Source organism: Oryzias latipes, chromosome 7 (assembly GCF_002234675.1).
Source record: "Oryzias latipes chromosome 7, ASM223467v1".
Taxonomy (NCBI): domain Eukaryota; kingdom Metazoa; phylum Chordata; class Actinopteri; order Beloniformes; family Adrianichthyidae; genus Oryzias; species Oryzias latipes.
This window is the reverse complement of record NC_019865.2, coordinates 27,347,472-27,365,273: the sequence shown is the minus strand read 5'-3', so window position 1 is coordinate 27,365,273 and position 17,802 is coordinate 27,347,472. Positions and strand designations below refer to the sequence as shown.

The 17,802-nt window shown below is 38.2% G+C and overlaps 1 protein-coding gene across 5 annotated transcripts in view; it reads left to right on the top strand.

Annotated features, from left to right (window-relative positions):
• LOC101158610 (regulator of G-protein signaling 17) overlaps positions 1-17,802 on the top strand; it is a 55,313-nt gene that overhangs the window by 6,031 nt on the left and 31,480 nt on the right. The window contains exon 2 of one of the 5 annotated variants that reach the window (XM_011477658.3): positions 7,690-7,797. The exons of 2 other annotated variants lie outside the window; for them this stretch is intronic. In XM_011477658.3, coding sequence (XP_011475960.1) covers positions 7,783-7,797 — 15 coding nt within the window. In that variant the 5' untranslated portion in view covers positions 7,690-7,782. Of the gene's footprint in view, positions 1-7,686; positions 7,798-9,588; positions 10,308-17,802 lie in introns of those variants that run through there. 2 more of the 5 variants (XM_020704932.2, XM_020704933.2) reach the window with 2 other exon arrangements.

Here is a 17,802-nt window from a genome sequence, read left to right as displayed (position 1 = left end):
CTTCACTGTTGTGGAAGGAAACTTCTGGCGCACGCAACAGACCGGCTTTTCCAAACCCGTTGGTGATGGTGGATTTTTTTTACACTGCTTTTAACGATTGCTTTTAACTTGAAAGCTGCGTCATATTGTAGCAGCGGTCACGTGCACGTTGCGTGTAATGGCACCAAAGGATTGTGGGATGCGGCTGAACGTGGGTATTTCTTTTATTGCACCATGACTTAAGTGTCTAAGAGCTGAAGTGAGGTCCATGCTGTTTGGCTGCTTGAGTGTGTGTCAAAGCAATCGCGCTTGTTGCTGGACATAGAGCTCTACAGGCAGTCTGAGACTGCCGGGGCGCTCCTGGCGGCCGTTAAATAAAAGCATAGATTAGCCGCATCATCGAATAAGCCGCAGGGTCAAAGGTTCGTGACAAAAGTAGCAGCTTATAGTCCGGAAAATACAGTATGCATTAAGAGAGGATTTATGAAATTCCTAATCAAAAAAAAGATACCTTAAAAGTTGCAAGTTTATAAACATGACAGATTCATGGAAAAAAATACCAGTAATAAACATTTTGGTCCAAATTCAAACTTTTTAATGTTTGTCTTAATAAAAAACTGTTACACTTTTGCTAGAGTAACTCTGGAATGAAATCAAACAAAAGGTGTTGTCATTTCTAGATCTTTACTAATGAGGACAGGGAGACTTTCTGTTTCACATGAATGGATCTGATGTCCCTCGCATCAGTTTTTACGCATGGCAATGCCCTTTTACCTGTACTCCTTCATGTAAACACAGGCGTTGTCTGAATGTTTATTATGAAGTTTAGCTTCAGAGGCAGAAGTTAAGCATACTAAGCAGACCAATGTATTTCCATTCAATTCATCTTAATAAAAGGTACATTTCTACGGTGGTTGAAATGGTTGATTCCTAGATTCCATCAAAAACCTGCCTTAAATTATTCTGGAAGTATGAACACATTTAAAAAAAAAAACAATTGGTTTCACACACAAAGCCTGTGTACATGCCCACAAAAATGGGATAACTGGGAGTTATGAGATTTGATCAGATATTAGATATTGTAATCCAGTCATTGGAAAATTCTTGTAGTCCATCATCATGAGTTTAATGCAATCATTCAATTTCCGTCTAGCTCAAAAAAGTATTTATCTATCTTCCATCTATCTACAGTAAATGGGAGAAGTAGTAATGTACGGCCCTGCAGCAGACTGGTGACCTGTTCATGTAAAGAAGTCCAACCAATTGGTCAAATGCATAAAGGCATTTATTTGATTCATTAAAAACTTCAAGCTGCCATAAGATTGTTTTAGCACATTCATCGCAATTTTCACTGTCTTTCGCGATATGGGTACGACATAGCTTGATTTAATGATAACGATAAATTTGCGATTTATTGTGCAGGCCTACTTTGTATGTTTTTTGTGTGGTAATACTTCCATTTGTATAATTTTGAGAGCGTGAAGTAGATGCAAACCATTTCATGTGTTCCATACCAAGGAGTCATTGTGGACCAAAACTTTTCCGGATGACTTTAAAGTTGAGGGTCAGTTATGAAGCCATGTTTAAAACTGGAATCTTCAGACACAGAAACTGAAACTAAGAATGAGCGATTCTTTTACTTTTTTTTTTTACCTTAGCGCTTCTACAATCGCTTTTGTAATCTAACCGAGGAGCAGTCTGTGTTTTCTCCTGTGACACATCTTAAAACAAAACAAAAAACCAGCATGTTAAATGTAAGAAAAAAGCCAAAGGTTTTGGTTTTATGTTCTCGTCTTCCACATATCAGAAACTGCTGAAGTCCATTTTTGATTATTATTTTAATATTACAATCTTAAACACTTGATGGATGGAATTATTTTGCTGGGTGTTCCAAACTGTGATGTAGTTTAATCACGTGTCACCGTATTACATGTAAATCTCAAGATGTATTCAATCACATTTGTGTTTGTGTTTTCAAACGGTCAAAAATTGCCAATCATCTAATCCTGTCTACATGGATTATCAATTGTCATTTCATTGACAAAATCCATTCTTGTTTACCGTTGACAATAATATTCGAGCTGCGGAAATCTCAAACCTTACCTGATGTGCAACATAGCGACAAGAAAAAGTATCTGAAAGTTTACAAAAACCTACGATGCCAGACAGATCTTTTTTTGAAAAGGTAAATCAACGCTTGGATAAAGACTTATGGCAGACCTTGGATGGTCTTTTGTGTTAACTTGGTTATAAAGTTTTTCGTTGCGTTTTGTCTAATTTAGAATTCAGAAATCAAAAATTGCTATTTAGTGAAATATTGTTTTGCTATCTATCTTTTTTGCAGCCTTCACTCTGCTCTTGTTTTGACAAAGAAACAGCTGCTTGCAAAATGCATCGACTCTGTGACACAACACAAGCAGAGTTTTCATAAAAACAAATATAGATGGCTTTCCTTTTTCCACTGTATGTTTGTGGCTTTGGAGTTTATGGTGGCCTTGCTGTACTTAATATGGTTTCAGCTGACATGACACTGTAACAGTAGTATAACACAGGCTTAGCATGAACTATAATGTTTCTTCTGGGATCCATAGGAGTCCTTTCTATTCATTCATCATCCATTCATTCATCTTCTAAACCCGTTTTGTCCCTTTTGGGGTCACGGGGCTCCTGGAGCCGGTCCCGGCCACTTGTGGGCGAAGGCAGGGACATCCTGGACAGGTCACCAGTCTGTCCCAGGACCCCAAATCACACATTCACACCTATGGACAATTTAGATTGACCAATTACCTATGAAGCATGTTTTTGGACGGTGGGAGGAAGCCGGAGTCCCCAGAGAAAACCCACGCATGCACAGGGAGAACATGCAAACTCCACTCAGAAAGGTCCCCCATTGATGTTCTGTTGCAGGTCCCCCAGCCGGGACTTGAACCAGGGGCCTTCTCGCTGTGAGCCAAGAGCGCTAACCACTGCGCAGCCCTCTATTTACAGCCATATAAGGTGTCACCTCTAGTTTGGGCTTTTTAAGAGGAAGAGGGAAAGAAAAAGAGAAATGAACATGACGATGGGGTAAGATACGGCAAATCTGAACAGAAAACGTGCTGTTACAGTTGATCTGTCCATAGAATGTGGATGAGTTTCACACTTGACAGGAAATATGATTAGATGAAGCAAACGGTGTTGTACATGACAGAAAAAGCTGTGTAAGAAAGTGGAAGTGTTAGAGGTGCTGCTCTTGGCGTTTCCTCTGGGTTTTCGGTTTGCTGTGTGACCGTGTCACATTTCTGGCTCTCAAATGTCAGCAGCCAACTGCTTTTTTCCCCTTAAATCCTCTTCTTTTGAGGTCCTTTTTGGTAGCTGTTTAAAGTTATATACGCTGCTTGGAAAAAAAGACTCTTAAAGGGGAAGTTTGATTCATTTTTGTGTGTCATTGTGATTTTTGTTGATGTAAAATTGAATTTCCCAATGAAGCAATTGTCCAGTTAAAAACCACTGAAATCCCATCAAATCATCTTAATTATTTGAACATGTTTATTTATTTCAGTAAAAAACATGTCTGCAGTTTATTATTTAAAACAAAAATGTGTAGGTTAAGATAAAAGAAGTACCTTTTTTTTTCCGTCTTTCTTCCTCTTACTAGCTAGTCCACACTTCCTCCTCCTGCATCTTTCTTCATTGTGTCTGTTGCCTACTTCCTCTTTGCGAAGTCCATTCTTCATCCACTCGTCTTCTCTTCCTCTATCTCTTTTTTGCCATGTTTGTCATTTTTCCCCTTTGTGTCCTCTTCTCCCTACCAGTCTGTTTTTACTTTGACATGCTCTTGTGTGATTGCTGCTTTTTCATTTGTGGGTCATAAATATGAAATGTATTGTGGTTCTTCTGAACAGGTCCAGTCAAAACTAGCAACCCTCCATTTATGGTGCGATTTAAAACAAAAGCTAACTTTGAGGCCTTTGATGTCTAAGAACCGAAACATCTCCCAAACCTCAGTTTCTGGTTCTGTTTAATGAACTTCGAAGCTTCAACTCTAGTTAAGTGTGTCACTTAGTGTACAACAGATGAGATTAGTCATTCTCCAGTAAATTAAAATCCCAAGATTCACTTTAGTTGTCCAAAATAAGTTATTCTGATGTCATGTGTAATTACTAAAAGAAAGTCTTCCAGGAAATCTTACACAATCTGCACATTTGGATGCCTGTGGAATCGACATTGGCCACCTCTCATTCAAGTCAATTCAATGTCCATAAGCAGCCTATTCATCAGCTAAGTCAAATTATTTATGGAAAACTTGGCTACGGTTGGCCAAGTCTTGGCCAAGTCTTCTACTTTCCTATGTAGAGTAGAAGACTTGCTTTTGTGGCCGAAAAGTTACAAGATTCCAAGATTTATAGCTTATGGAGAATACAACTATCATGTTGTTGCCTTAAAATGTCTCAGCTCTTCAAGATTTCAAGTAAACTGAGTATCGTTTCTGATCTGATTATGTCTAAATAGATATTTTTTACTGCAACGGTAAATCTTTGCTTATGTGCTTGAGTGTGACAGCTTGTTTATTAACCCTACTTATTGAAAGTAATTGGCATGATGAACAACAACATTGCCTCTAACTTCAGTCCCATGGTTTCAATGCCACATTCTAGTTAGCTAATCTCAATAGGGCCTCAAAAGGAAAAGAGAGATCTCCAGAGGTCAATCCTTTAGAGGATAAAACCACTTTAGAAAATAAGAGACACAGAAAAACGCAGTGACAATTACTGATGTTTCATTTCCCACCATAAAGCCTCATTAGGTCAGAAATTGTGAGTTTGTACAACAATTAAGTTTAACACCAACATGCACATATCCAACATGTGCAAAAAATGAATAAACATACAAGAATACTTGACCTACCATATGTTTCTGACTATAAGCAGCGTCAGGTAAAACCATGACTACACCGCTCAGAATGCCTAGAGGGCCCAAGAGGCACATGAGTGGTCAGAAAAGGTTCATGGGAAGTTTCCTAGCTATGTTTCTTTTATATGCATTAAGCAGTCTTTGCAAAGAGCGCAATGCAACAGATAAGCCAAACTTTTACAATACCTTCGTAATAACTAAATAATATTCCCAATAACTCTCAGCGTTGTTCAGTTTTAACACATAACATTCAAAAAACACACTCCCTTTTTCAGTTTATTATGTTGAACCACAAAATGTATGACTGCCAGGTTCCGGACTACAACACCCACAATGCTTCAACAATCCATCAAGCAATATTGTAGCTTACCAAAGTCGTGCTCCAATGTTTTGACAGATTTTTGAGCGCCGTGTGTCATAGAAAATCAGTCAGATCAACCAGAAGTAATAATAAGACACACTGGATTATTATGTTTACCATTACAAAATTGAGACAATTAAAGGATTTCAAGTGAGTCTCGTGGTTTACAAAATAGATTTATATATATAAAAAAGGAATGTTTTAAAACCAAGTACTTTTCATTGTTTTTTAAGTTGCATGAAAAGATTTTCTTTCTTGTCTTTCTTGCCTATTAAGCTTGTGTAGCAGTGTTTTATCCAGATTCATTCCCGAATCATTGCTGCTGTCATGGATATGTTTTAGGAAAATCACAACAAGTAAAGGTACAATTAAATTGTTGTAAATATCATGATAACAGAATACTTCTCTGTTTTATTCTATATCAGTTATTTTGATGCATAAGGTCAACTTCAAAAAGGAATAATGTTGCCAGCCATAGTAAGCAGGTTTAGCATAGAATACCTTAATCTGTATATTATTCATATATTTATGTGAACATGAATAAGCTATAACTGTAGAGATTTTAACTATTGCACTGAAACGTATCTACAAAGAATTCCAAATCATGGCTGTATAACCAATGGTTGAGCCTTTATGCAAAGTTTTCATTTTTATTGTAAAATCAGTGATGGCTCCTCTGCATAAAATTAACTGATTATTTGGATTATCTAAATATATATATGTTAACACTCTGTGTTATTATCCTATTGTAGTAATCCCAATTCTGGTTAGGGTTAGGGTTAGGATTCTGGTTTTACAATGTTAAGGACTACAGTGATTATAAGGTGGCCAAGCAGCTGATGCCATTCAATTAGTACTTGGGAAAAGCAGACATTAAAATCACAAACTGGATGCCTACACAGACACAATGCATAAAGATACTGTATGCAAGTGAGGTATCACAGATACTCCTTGCACCAATTGTTTAGTTTGTAAGCTGAATTTACTTTAATGTTAGCATGAGTTAAGTGTCACTTTGCATGCATTTGTAACAAACAATTTTGAAAATCAAGACGTCTTTAAATGACTTTAAATGGCTCAAACAAAACAAAATGTCAAAAAGAGCTTCAGATGTTGGGGCGTTGTGTCCACTAAATTACCGTTAGCAGGTTGGTAGCTAAGAGGACGTGAACCAATACCATCATTTAGCATCAGTCAGTGTCTATACAGAGCAAATCAAATGCTTGTGTGTGCAGACCAACTGCTGTATAAACCAAGCTCAATGACAACCTACAGAAAAGAAAGCCAGCTGGTTTGTTTAAGGCGTAACTTCCCCTCCACAACGTTGTTCAAACATGTTGCTACTTGGTGTGAAAATGACATCTGGTCTGATGCCATTGTGGATTTTCGTTACTGAATTGCTTCTCTGGAGGTGAGAGATTTGGTTACCACACAAAATAACACAAAATGTCTCAATGGCACTGATTACTGTATATTGTATAAATGTACTGGGGTCCATCGCTGTATTGCGGTTCACCTTTTGTGGTCTTGCTGTTTCACTGAATTTGCTCAGTGTAATTTTGCATGCTTTTGTTTTAAATTAGTATAATTATTATTACAGTGTTCTGCATCGTGATTGGATGATGATCATGTCAATCATTCTCCTCTGTACCATGTCTCCTGTACAGAATGTGTTCAGTTTGCCACATTTACATCAAATCTTTGATTGCGAGCAGATCTTTGTTTCTATTCTATAGGACTGGACTTATTTTTCTACAGTTTCAAAAAAAGCGGAAAGTGTTAAAAGTGTTCATTTCTGTCTGAAAAAATTGGATAAAGTGTGTAGTGAGGAAATGTACAGCTTTAAAACATCTATAAACCTACTTTAGTCATTTCAGCTATAGGAGGTTATTTTTTGAACATAACACTTGAGGGACCACACAAATGTCATGTCTCAAAACCTTTGTTTAGGATATTTTAGTTATTAGCTCAAAGTTTTTTTTCAAATTTAAATAAATTGGTATTTGTGTCTTTTCAACAGCACTATGAAAATGACAATGAATTATTTGTCTTTGTATTCTGTAAACTGTTTTTTATTGCTGCACTCTTACTATGACTCTTCTGTTTCTCTCCTTTTGTGTGTGGTTGTGTTGGTGTGTGTGGTTGTGTTGGTGTGTGTGTTGTTCCTCCTGATCACCCATGTTCTTGTCCATGTCATTGGTGTTTTGATGCATTTTGTGGTTGCTACATGTTGCTGTGTTTACTTTCTTTGTATGATATTGCTTTTGGTCCATGACTGGATGCCTTTGTGGGATTTTTTTTTCCCCCACACTCATGCTGCACCGATATCTTTTGCTGATTCATTTGCATTGTGCGTCCTTCTGCTTGGCAATTTGTGTCCATTTGTGTTTGCACACACACATGCCCTTTTTATGCGTGTATGTGCACGCGTGTGTGGATGGATATTTATTAAGCAGAGGTCTGAGGCAGAAAGGGGGATGACATGCATGTGTCCGGCCTGCTAACATCGCTGACGACTCGCACGCTAACAGACTACCCACCCTCGCCACATGGCGGATGTACTGGTAAACAAACTGTTCTTCTTCTTCTTCTTCTTGTCTTTTTATTGCTTACCTTTTTTCCATGCTTTTCTTTGTGTCTCCGTAAACAGATTAGTTAAATTCTATACCATGTCCTCCTAACATTTGCCTGTGTCTTAAGCAGCTGAGGACAGAGACGTTTAGTTTCTTGCCACATATTTCATTACTTCATTACTAACTTTAAAGTCATAGGTGGTTTTTTTAACTACATAAAAAGCTTTCTTTTCACTGTAAGAAAAAAATTCAATTGATTGTCAATATGAAATGCCATTAATTTATAATTGAATTTGTTCTTGTCAAGCAATGGATTCTGCATTTAAGCACCAGTTTGTGTTTTATTTCTAAAACTGATCTGACACAATTATTTTAGTTTCTAGACTATTAGTTGCACTGGAGTCTAAGCTGTACTTTTGGGATAAAAGCGCAGAGTGAACAAATCCAGAAAAAGCGTAACGCCTTGTTCACACCAGATGCAACTCATACGATTCATTTTTTTCCTGGTAAGGAGCCAGCATCTGTTTTCAGTTGTACTTCTGTGTTTTTATAACCCAGTTGAATGATTTGCTGTCCCGCATACAAATATGAGCCAATATTATTTAAAAAGAAATCACATATAAGTTGCTCCAGAGGACAAATCGCAATCCTCTAAATTCCATTCATAATTTCTACTAAACTGTATGGCCTAAGTAAACAACAACAACAAACAGGATAATCTTCATTGAACATTTTTATGTCAATATAGTTTACACAAAATGTTAATGCCATGTCAGAGTTGTTCTTTTTGTTGGATATCGTTGAAATACCATTCAAACTTCCTCAATGACTTTCTCTCCACCGTTGTCACAGTCAGGTATTGCTTGTGAACTGGAGGCTGATGGAGACACCTCAAACATGTCTGCATAATCTCACAGGGGCTGTGGAGTAACAGATAAGCGCCATGTTTTTTTTTAAACTCAGCTTTAGTTTTTGAGTCATTTCTTTACATGAGGTTCTTGTTCGAGTTCAATGAACTCCATGTTTTACGTGACAGCTAACTTAACGATTGGCGTTTTACCACCATCTAGTGGGCTGGAGGGTAATCCTGCGATTTCAATTCAATTCAGTTGTGTTTATATAGCCCAGTATTACAGCAATAGTTGTCTCAATGAGCTTCATAGCAACTTCATTTTCTCCTTAATGGTTTTCAGTTGTGAAAAGCCTTTGAGATGATGTGCTAATGTCATACTTGCTTGGTTTAGTGAATGTTGAACAAATAATCTCTACAATTGCCTGAGATGTACCAACTGAAGCTGTATTCACACCGAATGCAATTCTCTCATCAAATTTGTAAAAGCTGCTGGATGGCTCGGTGTGCTGTGTGGGGGCTGTGTCAGAGCGTCATCCAGTGTGGGTTTTTGGGCAAGACCCTTCACGCTACTGCCTAACCTTGGAGCCACAAGGGGGGGGCCTAAGTCTGCGCTGGGTTGGGCTAAAATACAGCGCTGTGTCAGGAGGGGCATCCGGCTTAAAAATCTCTGCCAAACCACCTGATTTGCAGTGACGACCCCTAAAAGGTGGAAAACTTGATAATAAATAATCAACTACTCTAATGAGCCTATTCCCTCTTTCCTGATAGCAGCAAATGGACATTGTTTTCTGTGAATTGTTAATAGCTGTGGTTGGTAATGATATTTGTTGCTGCAAGACTTTGCCTCCAAGGCTTTTTGGTACTGGAAGAAATGTTCATATTTAAATGAAAAATAACTTAAAAAAAAACCAAATAAAGCTAATACGTCACTCCTCAAGAAGGTTTTCCTTCACCAGGCTTCTCCATTGAACCGCTGTGTTCACATGTCATGTTGACTCAATGAAACAGGAAAGGTTTCCCCCCAAAAAAGTTGTTGCTGAAAAACTGCAAATCACTTCCATATTCCGATAAAAATATAACTGTAGGCAAGATCCTTTCTCTTTTATGAAACTTTACATTCATTTAAAAAAAATCACAAAAAAGAACTTTAACATCAACACCACTTTCCTGATGTTTTGCAGACGGTTGATCGCTCACAGGAAACAAGGAAATATCTGTAGAGAAATGATGTAGAGAACTGAAAGATGGAGGCTTGACAAGTCTGAACTGGAGTTGGTTCTGCAGTGGACAAGGAATGTAAATGCTGGTTCTCCAACCATCTTCTTGTCTTCATGGCATCATGGCTCTAAGGGACCCATGCAGTGTTGCCTGGTGAGGCTGAGTTGGTGCATGCATATGTGTGCATGGAAGCGTTTGTGTGTCTGAATCATCAAGTTTCATGAAGAAACCAAGAAGCACCGTGTGTCACAATGCAGTCGACTGTTTCCTGCCTCACAGCTCCTCTCTCCATTTTTTCTCCTGTTGCTTTGGACTGCCTCTCGTCTCTTCTTCTTTATCAGAGTGCAGGCATGTTGACTGATGGAACCACTGGTTTTTAGACAGAGAGAAGAAGGATCTCAAAGACGGACCTGAGTTTAAAGTGTCTCTGGTGAGCTTTGCTGTTGAATGGATGTTGTGTGTGTCAGTTATTAAACATGCTTCTGTTGTTTTGTGGGGTTATTCTGTGATATGAAAGTCTGACTGAACAGATAAATTGCAGACTTAATATTTATTGTTGTATTGGGTTAAAAAAATAGCAAAGTGTGAAATGCAGAGAATATTATCAAACTCGAAGTTTCTTAGTCTCTCAAATAAATTTATTCATAGCTTCCACTTTTTAACAGATTTCCTAAATGGTGTTAAATGGCACTGATATAAATTTAAAACATCATTTTTGGTTTTTCCGGTTTTGGTTAGTGGGCATGGAGGTGGCGGACGTCCGCCGCCTACAGTTGAAGGGGCTTGGTTCGAAATGTCAAAGCGCTACAAATCCTGCTCCAGTTGCTTTTCAGTTTGCAAAATGTCTAAATAGGGTTGAAATTTTTAAAGCCATCAACCCTAGTTGTTTATTTGTTGTTTAACATGCAGTGTTGGATTTGCTTTTCAGCGTTAATTCAGTTTTGCACAAATGCACTAAGTCTTACAGGAAAACAAGTCTTATGTTCATTTTTAAGACAAAACCGGCTTTCTGAGTGTCAAAGTGAGATTTCGGCGTCCTTCTGGTTTTTGTCAGCATGTTTTAGAAGCACCGCTTGTACTTCTGGAAGTGTGCATATGTTTGTGCCGGCAGATGGATGAGGAGTTGATCTGCATGCAAGTTGAACTGTGCATGCATGGCAGTGCGTGCACAATGAGTGAGAAGTGGCTCCTTATTGTGTATTTAGCCAGCCCGAGCTTGTGTTTAGAAATGCGTGTCCTTATAAGGAGAGGGGATGAATTTGGAGGCTGATATGGTTTGTCGACATCTCAGGGAAAAAGCCTTTACTCTGTCACCTCGGGGTGCGGTTTGACTGGATTTATCGTGTCTATCAGTGTGTTTGTTTTCGTATGTGACCGTTGTAAGGGAAATTGTTTTGGTGTAAAAGGAAAGGGCTGTGTGTGACATTTCCAGGAGATTAGTAAGTGAGGAGGGACAGATCAAGAAGACGTAGAAGAGAGCTGCACTGTTGATGAACTTTGGGGTGTGGGTGGGTATGTGCATGTTTAATTGGGCATTAAAAAAGCTTAAGCAGGGTCTAACATGTCAGGGCCAAAGGCTGGAAATGTTCCATAACTTCTAAACTTTTCCTCTTTTTCTGGAGTTTGACTCATTGAAAGAAACCCAGAAGACAGCCTGGAAAGGCATAAAGATCAGAAGGGCAGAGTGGAATCTGATAGCAACCATAAAAAAAAGCTATATTTAACTCCTCGTGTTGGAAGCTTATCATTACCAGCAACAAAAAACGGGTCTTGAAGCATCCGTCAGTATTTGGGTTGATTGGACGTCTGTGTTAAAGCAGAAGTGTCATCAGCTTGCTTCTGTAAACCATTGCAAAGCCAGTACAAAGTAAGGATACATAAAGGTTTTTTTTGTAGGAAGAAGTGTTTCTATATACTATCTGTACAATAATTGTTAAAAAAAAAAACTATTTCCAAGTACATAGAGCTAAGCTGTACACTTAGTGTGGGTCTGAATTTCAAGGATTAAAAAAAAATAAAAAGAGTGAAATAGTTTCTTAAAAAATTAAGCTTTTTAGTTGACTTTTGTAAAATCAAAGACGAGGAAGTACATCTAAAGTTGCGTTTACACTGAACGCGTCAGTTTCGATGGTAAGTCCATTTACAGAGACGATCTGAGGTCCTACGGCGTGTTCTGAGCCGTTCTCTAGCAGCAGCATGTTTTGGGTGGTGAAAATTTGGTAATGTTTCAAGAGTTTAAACATCTGAACTTAGGCAAAGAATTTGTAACGCATCAACCAATCGGGATCTCAGCTTTGCCAGTGACATGTTGATGTTGTAAACAGTGGCTGGATGTCAACAGCCACTAAACACTAACCTAGAACGGTAGCTAAGGGGTGCTATTTGTGCTCCTTCTGAACTTTTTGTTATTCTTATTTTATTGAGACAAAACACTAGAAATATCCTTTCATTTTAATAGTATGTTTATTTTCACACTACTCGGACTATTGTGGGACAGGAAGTCTTCAAACCACAGAGAGACGGACGTACCACTGAAAGCGGCCATCATTCAGACGCAGCTCCTGCAGTAGATGGTAACCTCACCGTACTGGGAGAATCTCTGAATGATCTCATAAACCAAAGCACAGAGACGTCATTACCTATGCTTTTGTAGAGCTCTTCAAAATAAAAGAAGCAGATCTCCCATCATCATCATCAATGTTATCCACAACATAACTTTGAGCCTAGGGACTTTTGATGGTAGCTTCTTTCACATGCAGTGGATGCAGCAGGTTTATGAACACATTTTTGGACGTGTTGAGCCAAAAATTTGATGCGCATCAAAGCAGAGACTGTGGTTTATCACAAAAATTGCGTTCCCTGTTAACGTGGGGTGATGAATGCAAAAATCCAGAATTAGGATTTTAAGTTAAATGATTGACCCAAATTTGTTGGGGAAAAAAGCTAGGAATAGCGACCAAAAACAAGAGTAACAGAAAGAAAATGCAAACAAAGTCGAATCAAAGTGAAAAAACACAGTAGCTGCTAAAACTTCCAGTAAAATGTGAACTTTGTGCTGAAATAAAGAGAGACAAACAGTAGGAGTGAGCGTATTGATTCCACAAAGCCTTAAAAAGATTCATTTCTCAAACATTCTGAAGAAGGTCTAAAGAATCCAAAGGGAAACAGTAAGTGACAATGTTTGTCAGCCTTCACTTCTAAACTCCCTGACACAAACCCAGAACTTGCAGGCAGCTTTCCAACAAGCAAAAGCCTCCTTTCTACCGCATTGTGTCAAAAAGTGACAGCACATCTCTGTTGCATTCAAGCACAGCGATCCCCTCTTCTTTATATATCTATAAATATATATATTTTTTGTTTCATGCATCACCTGTGCATCTACCCATACAGCACACACTGGGGTTAGCTCCTTGTCATTGTAGTGCTTGTAGTCTAAGTAAAGCTTACATTTGGACAGATTGTTCCTGCATCTGTCAGCACTCCAGTCGTGTCAGTCTCATTTTGCCAGAGATCTGACAGTCCTCCAGATGGTCAATAGAAGAAACGCTTTCAACTTTCTCCTCCTCTTCTGACTTTTACTCTGCACCCTGGATGCTTCCTTTTCGGGCTTCTGAAGTGGTGTTGAGCTGCTGTGTAACAGACCGTACACAACTTGCACTACGCATTACTGACTCATAAGTACAACTGAGTTAAACACAACAATGAATTTTATCAAATCGATTTTTTTCTTTAAATATAATCACACACTTTCCTTTTAAAGACTCTTCTTTTTTGGCTGTGGTAGAGAGGTCGACCTCTGATTGGAAGAACTCAGATCTGGTAATGTAGCGAAGTGCTTTTGCTGGAAATGGGAAAATTATTTTAGAGCCCAGAAAATTAAATCAAATTGTGAATTAAAGGCTGTTTTTATAAAGTATTTTGTAAGTAAAATTCAGTCATAATCTTAATAGGTGTCAAAAATCCAACAACTTATTAGAGATGACTGCAATTTGACCAGAAACAAATTTCCGTTAAACGACCAATGAAAAAAAATGTCAAACTGACTTTTACTTGTAAAGCTGACAAAGTTTGTTCCCCCAATAAGGAACTGATCTCAATTCAAATAAGTTGGGAAGCAAGTTTTGGAACACTGTCTTTAGGAAAACATGTTTGAAAAACTTCACATTAGTACATTTAAAGACACACTGCACGGTTATGCTTGGTTTGTCTGTCTTCAAAGAGAAAGTCTTTCTTTCTTCCTTTCCTATCATAAGACTGATTCAGCCGGTTTATAGCGGACATAACCACTGTTAACACCCTGTCAGCAGCAATCACCACACTGTAGAAAGGTGCAGCATATAGGAAATCCGCTCTATTTATCCTAAAACTATGATGCAATAGAGTGGATGATTATATCAAATGCAGTAGTGCGAGCCTTCCTGATAACAAACTTTGAACTCCGCCTGAAGTCAGGCTCCCAGAAAAAAACCTTTACCAGTGTTTTCTCCTTTGTAAGCAACAAAGCAAACCTGTTGTCCTTTTTTGCTGACATCTCTGTGTTTGGTTTTTCTGATTGAGATATTAAAGGTGATTATTATTAATGTTTTCAATCACACCATATTAAGATGAAAATTATATAACGTGAGGCTGGAACAACACATCTGACCCTAGTTTGGTATTGAAAAAAAGGGAAAACATTTTTTATTATAAATATATTATTGTGAAAACTTTCACATGTATTCATTCATCTTCTAAACCCGTTTTCTCCCTTTTGGGGTCACGGGGCTGCGGTGCAGTAGGGATGAAGGCAGGGGACATCCTGGACAGGTTGCTACTCTGTCGCAGGGCCACCAATCATTCAATTCAATTCAATTTTATTTGTAAAGCCCAAAATCACAACAACAGTCGTCTCGATGGGCTTCGTATCGGTAATTGAAAAAGTGAAACTTGAACTCAAAAGGATCATGAATACATAGATTTCAATAGGAAAATACTAAATTGAACTAACAAACAGACTAAGCTAAACTGCCATCCCTGCCCTCAGACCCCCCTTCGCGGTAAGGAAAAACTCCTAAAAAAAAAACTGATTCCGGAAAAAACGAAGAAACCTCAGGGATGTCCACATGAAGGAGGGATCCTCCCCCAGGACGGACAGGCGATTACCAGAACTCTTAGAGAAGAATTAACTTATCTAAGTCTACAACTACATATTTAAAGTCCAGCAGACGAGCTTCATCCAGATGGAGTTGGGGGGACAGTCAGGGGCGCGAGTCCAGCCGGAAACAGGATCCACAGCCAGGTGTAGGAGCAGGAGCAGAGATGAGGTACACGGCCAGGTACAGGAGCACGGATGGGCCAACTGGAATCATGCCCCCATTCACATTCACAGATAGGGGCAATTTAGAGTAACTATAAAGCCGGAGTCCCCAGAGAAAACCCATGCATGCATGGAGAGAACATGCAAACTCCATACAGAGGGGTCCCACAGGGACCCTTTCTAAGTTTTTCATACATTCTTTATTTCTTTATTTACTTCCCAGTGCGTACAATGAGCTAAAACCCACTGTGGGTCCTTGGGCAAGACCGTTGGCACTGCTGCATATTTGGATCTCCCTGTGCATTTAAAATACAGGATTGTGTCAGGACGGGCATTCGGCCTAAAAACTCCCCAAACCACTCTGCAAATCAGTGAGAGCTGATTCACTGAGGTGAGCCCTAAAGGGGGAAGCAGAAATGTTTAAAAAAAACAAAACAGATATTTTTTGCTTCTATGTCTTGCTCCGCAGCCCTGTCCTTTTCTTCTTTTATTAATTTAAAAAAAAAAAAAAAAAAAAATATATATATATATATATATATATATATATATATATATATATATATATATATATATATATATATATATATATATATATATATATATATATATATATATATATATATATATTTTTTTTTTGTTAATCATCTGACAGCATTTAAGCTTACATGGCTCAGAAATGTTTTAAAAATCTGTTATTTAACATTTGTGTTCAAATATATTGTTTAAACCCATGTTCACGACTTTTTGGATGTCAGAGTACCGTAATCTTTCAGATGGTAAGTGTTTGCAGCCCTGTTTTAGAAAGAAAAAATGAGGATTGATTGACCAGAAATAGTGCACCAATAGTTATCCAATGCAACAAATCTACTGCAAACAAAGTATCAGCCACTTTTTGATATTTAAATCTGGAAAACTGATTTCTGATAGAGAGCAGGGCAGGAAGACCTAACTCTACTTAAATACCAGGGAAGCTAAATGGGTTCATTCAACAGTAGCGACTTTCAACATGGAGAAAATCTGATACATGAGATATGTCTGCATGGTGCTCAAAGGACAGCTGTAAACTCTTCAGGTCCATGCATACTTAGTCAGGTTTGAGGAATCTTACAGTGACCCCTGAGGCCAATCAGTCATGGAGGATGAGTGCACTAATTCAGACCTCCTGATAGCAAGAGAAAAACATTATGTGTGCAGTACAAAGATCAAGTAGCGTTTTCGTTTTGGGAGTAATGGTTAATTAATTGTCTTGGATAGCTTTTTAACATCAAGATATGTTGATATTATTTTATACTAGGGCTGCACGATATGAGGAAAACTCGCGATCTGCGATATTGGTAGTTAATATTGCGATAACGATATAAATTGCGGTATATAAACAAATAGCAAAAAAAAAAAAAACATAATTTCCATTTCACTGCAACAGTTTAAAAATTATACTCCAAATTACCCTTGTTGACGTAGGAGGCAAACATCAAACATAAAAGGGCTCATCTGATTGATCAAAAACGTAAACAGGTTCTTCTGATTGGTTAAATGCATAAAGGGATTTATTTCATTCGTTCAATATTTCAAGCTGCCATGAGTTTGTTTTAGCACATTTAAGTTAATCATTTATTGCGAATTTTGCCGTCTTTTGCGGTATGCATATTGCACAGCTTGATTTCGCGATAACGATAAATTTGCGGCGTATTGTACAGGCCTATTTTATACAGTTAAAAGTTAGTTATTTTCAATGGTAACAAAAAGGTAAAACGTGAAAAAAAATGACCAGACGTTTGAAATGACAAGAACAGAACAGGTGATCTTTGGGTTGTGCTTTTCAGAACTACATCATCATCTTTTCTTGTCATAATTTCTGTTCAGGCCCTGCGACAGACTGGCGAACAGTCCAGGGTGTCCCCTGCCTTCGCCCACAAGTGGCCGGGATAGGCTCCAGCAGCCCCGTGATCCCGAAAGAGAATAAAACGGTAGAAAATAAGTGAATGACCGTTCATCTAATTAAACGTTTCTTTGTGCCTAACTGTTGGTCTGCCAGTGCTCAGTGACAAATGGCAAAGAATACAGAAAAGGCAGAAGAGGCTAAACCACAGCCTGCACCAGAGTGATTACATCTAATGTTAGAAGAAAAAAAGTCATAAAGCAGGGGGTGAAAGTCGCCCACCCGCTGACACAGCTGTGCATTCTCTAAATGTTTGATCAACTTTCGTTGCACAGTCAGTATCTATGGCTTTTATGCTGCATGACTGCCTTAAACCCACTCTGAATGTAAATGTAGTGAATGCTTCACAGATTTACCATCACGCCAAAAGTAATTTTGTATTTTCTGACTTTTTTTTCGAGAAAAGAGCTTCTGTTCATCTGGTCTGTCTTCACAAATGTCTGTTGTGTTAAAAATTGTTCTGCAGAGGTTTTGTTATGAACATTTGAATTACACGAATTATAGTCTATAGGTAATGTAAAAACGAGAAGTGTATTTAAAAGTAATTAACTAAAACTGTCAGAACATCAAACTCCTTCGTTCACATCAACTGTCTAATCCCGGTGTGGCTCCTATTCTGCCTCTTCAGGAGGGACAGAAATGGTACAGAAGTGCTCCGGAATATCCCTACTGTCCTTTTACACACACCAC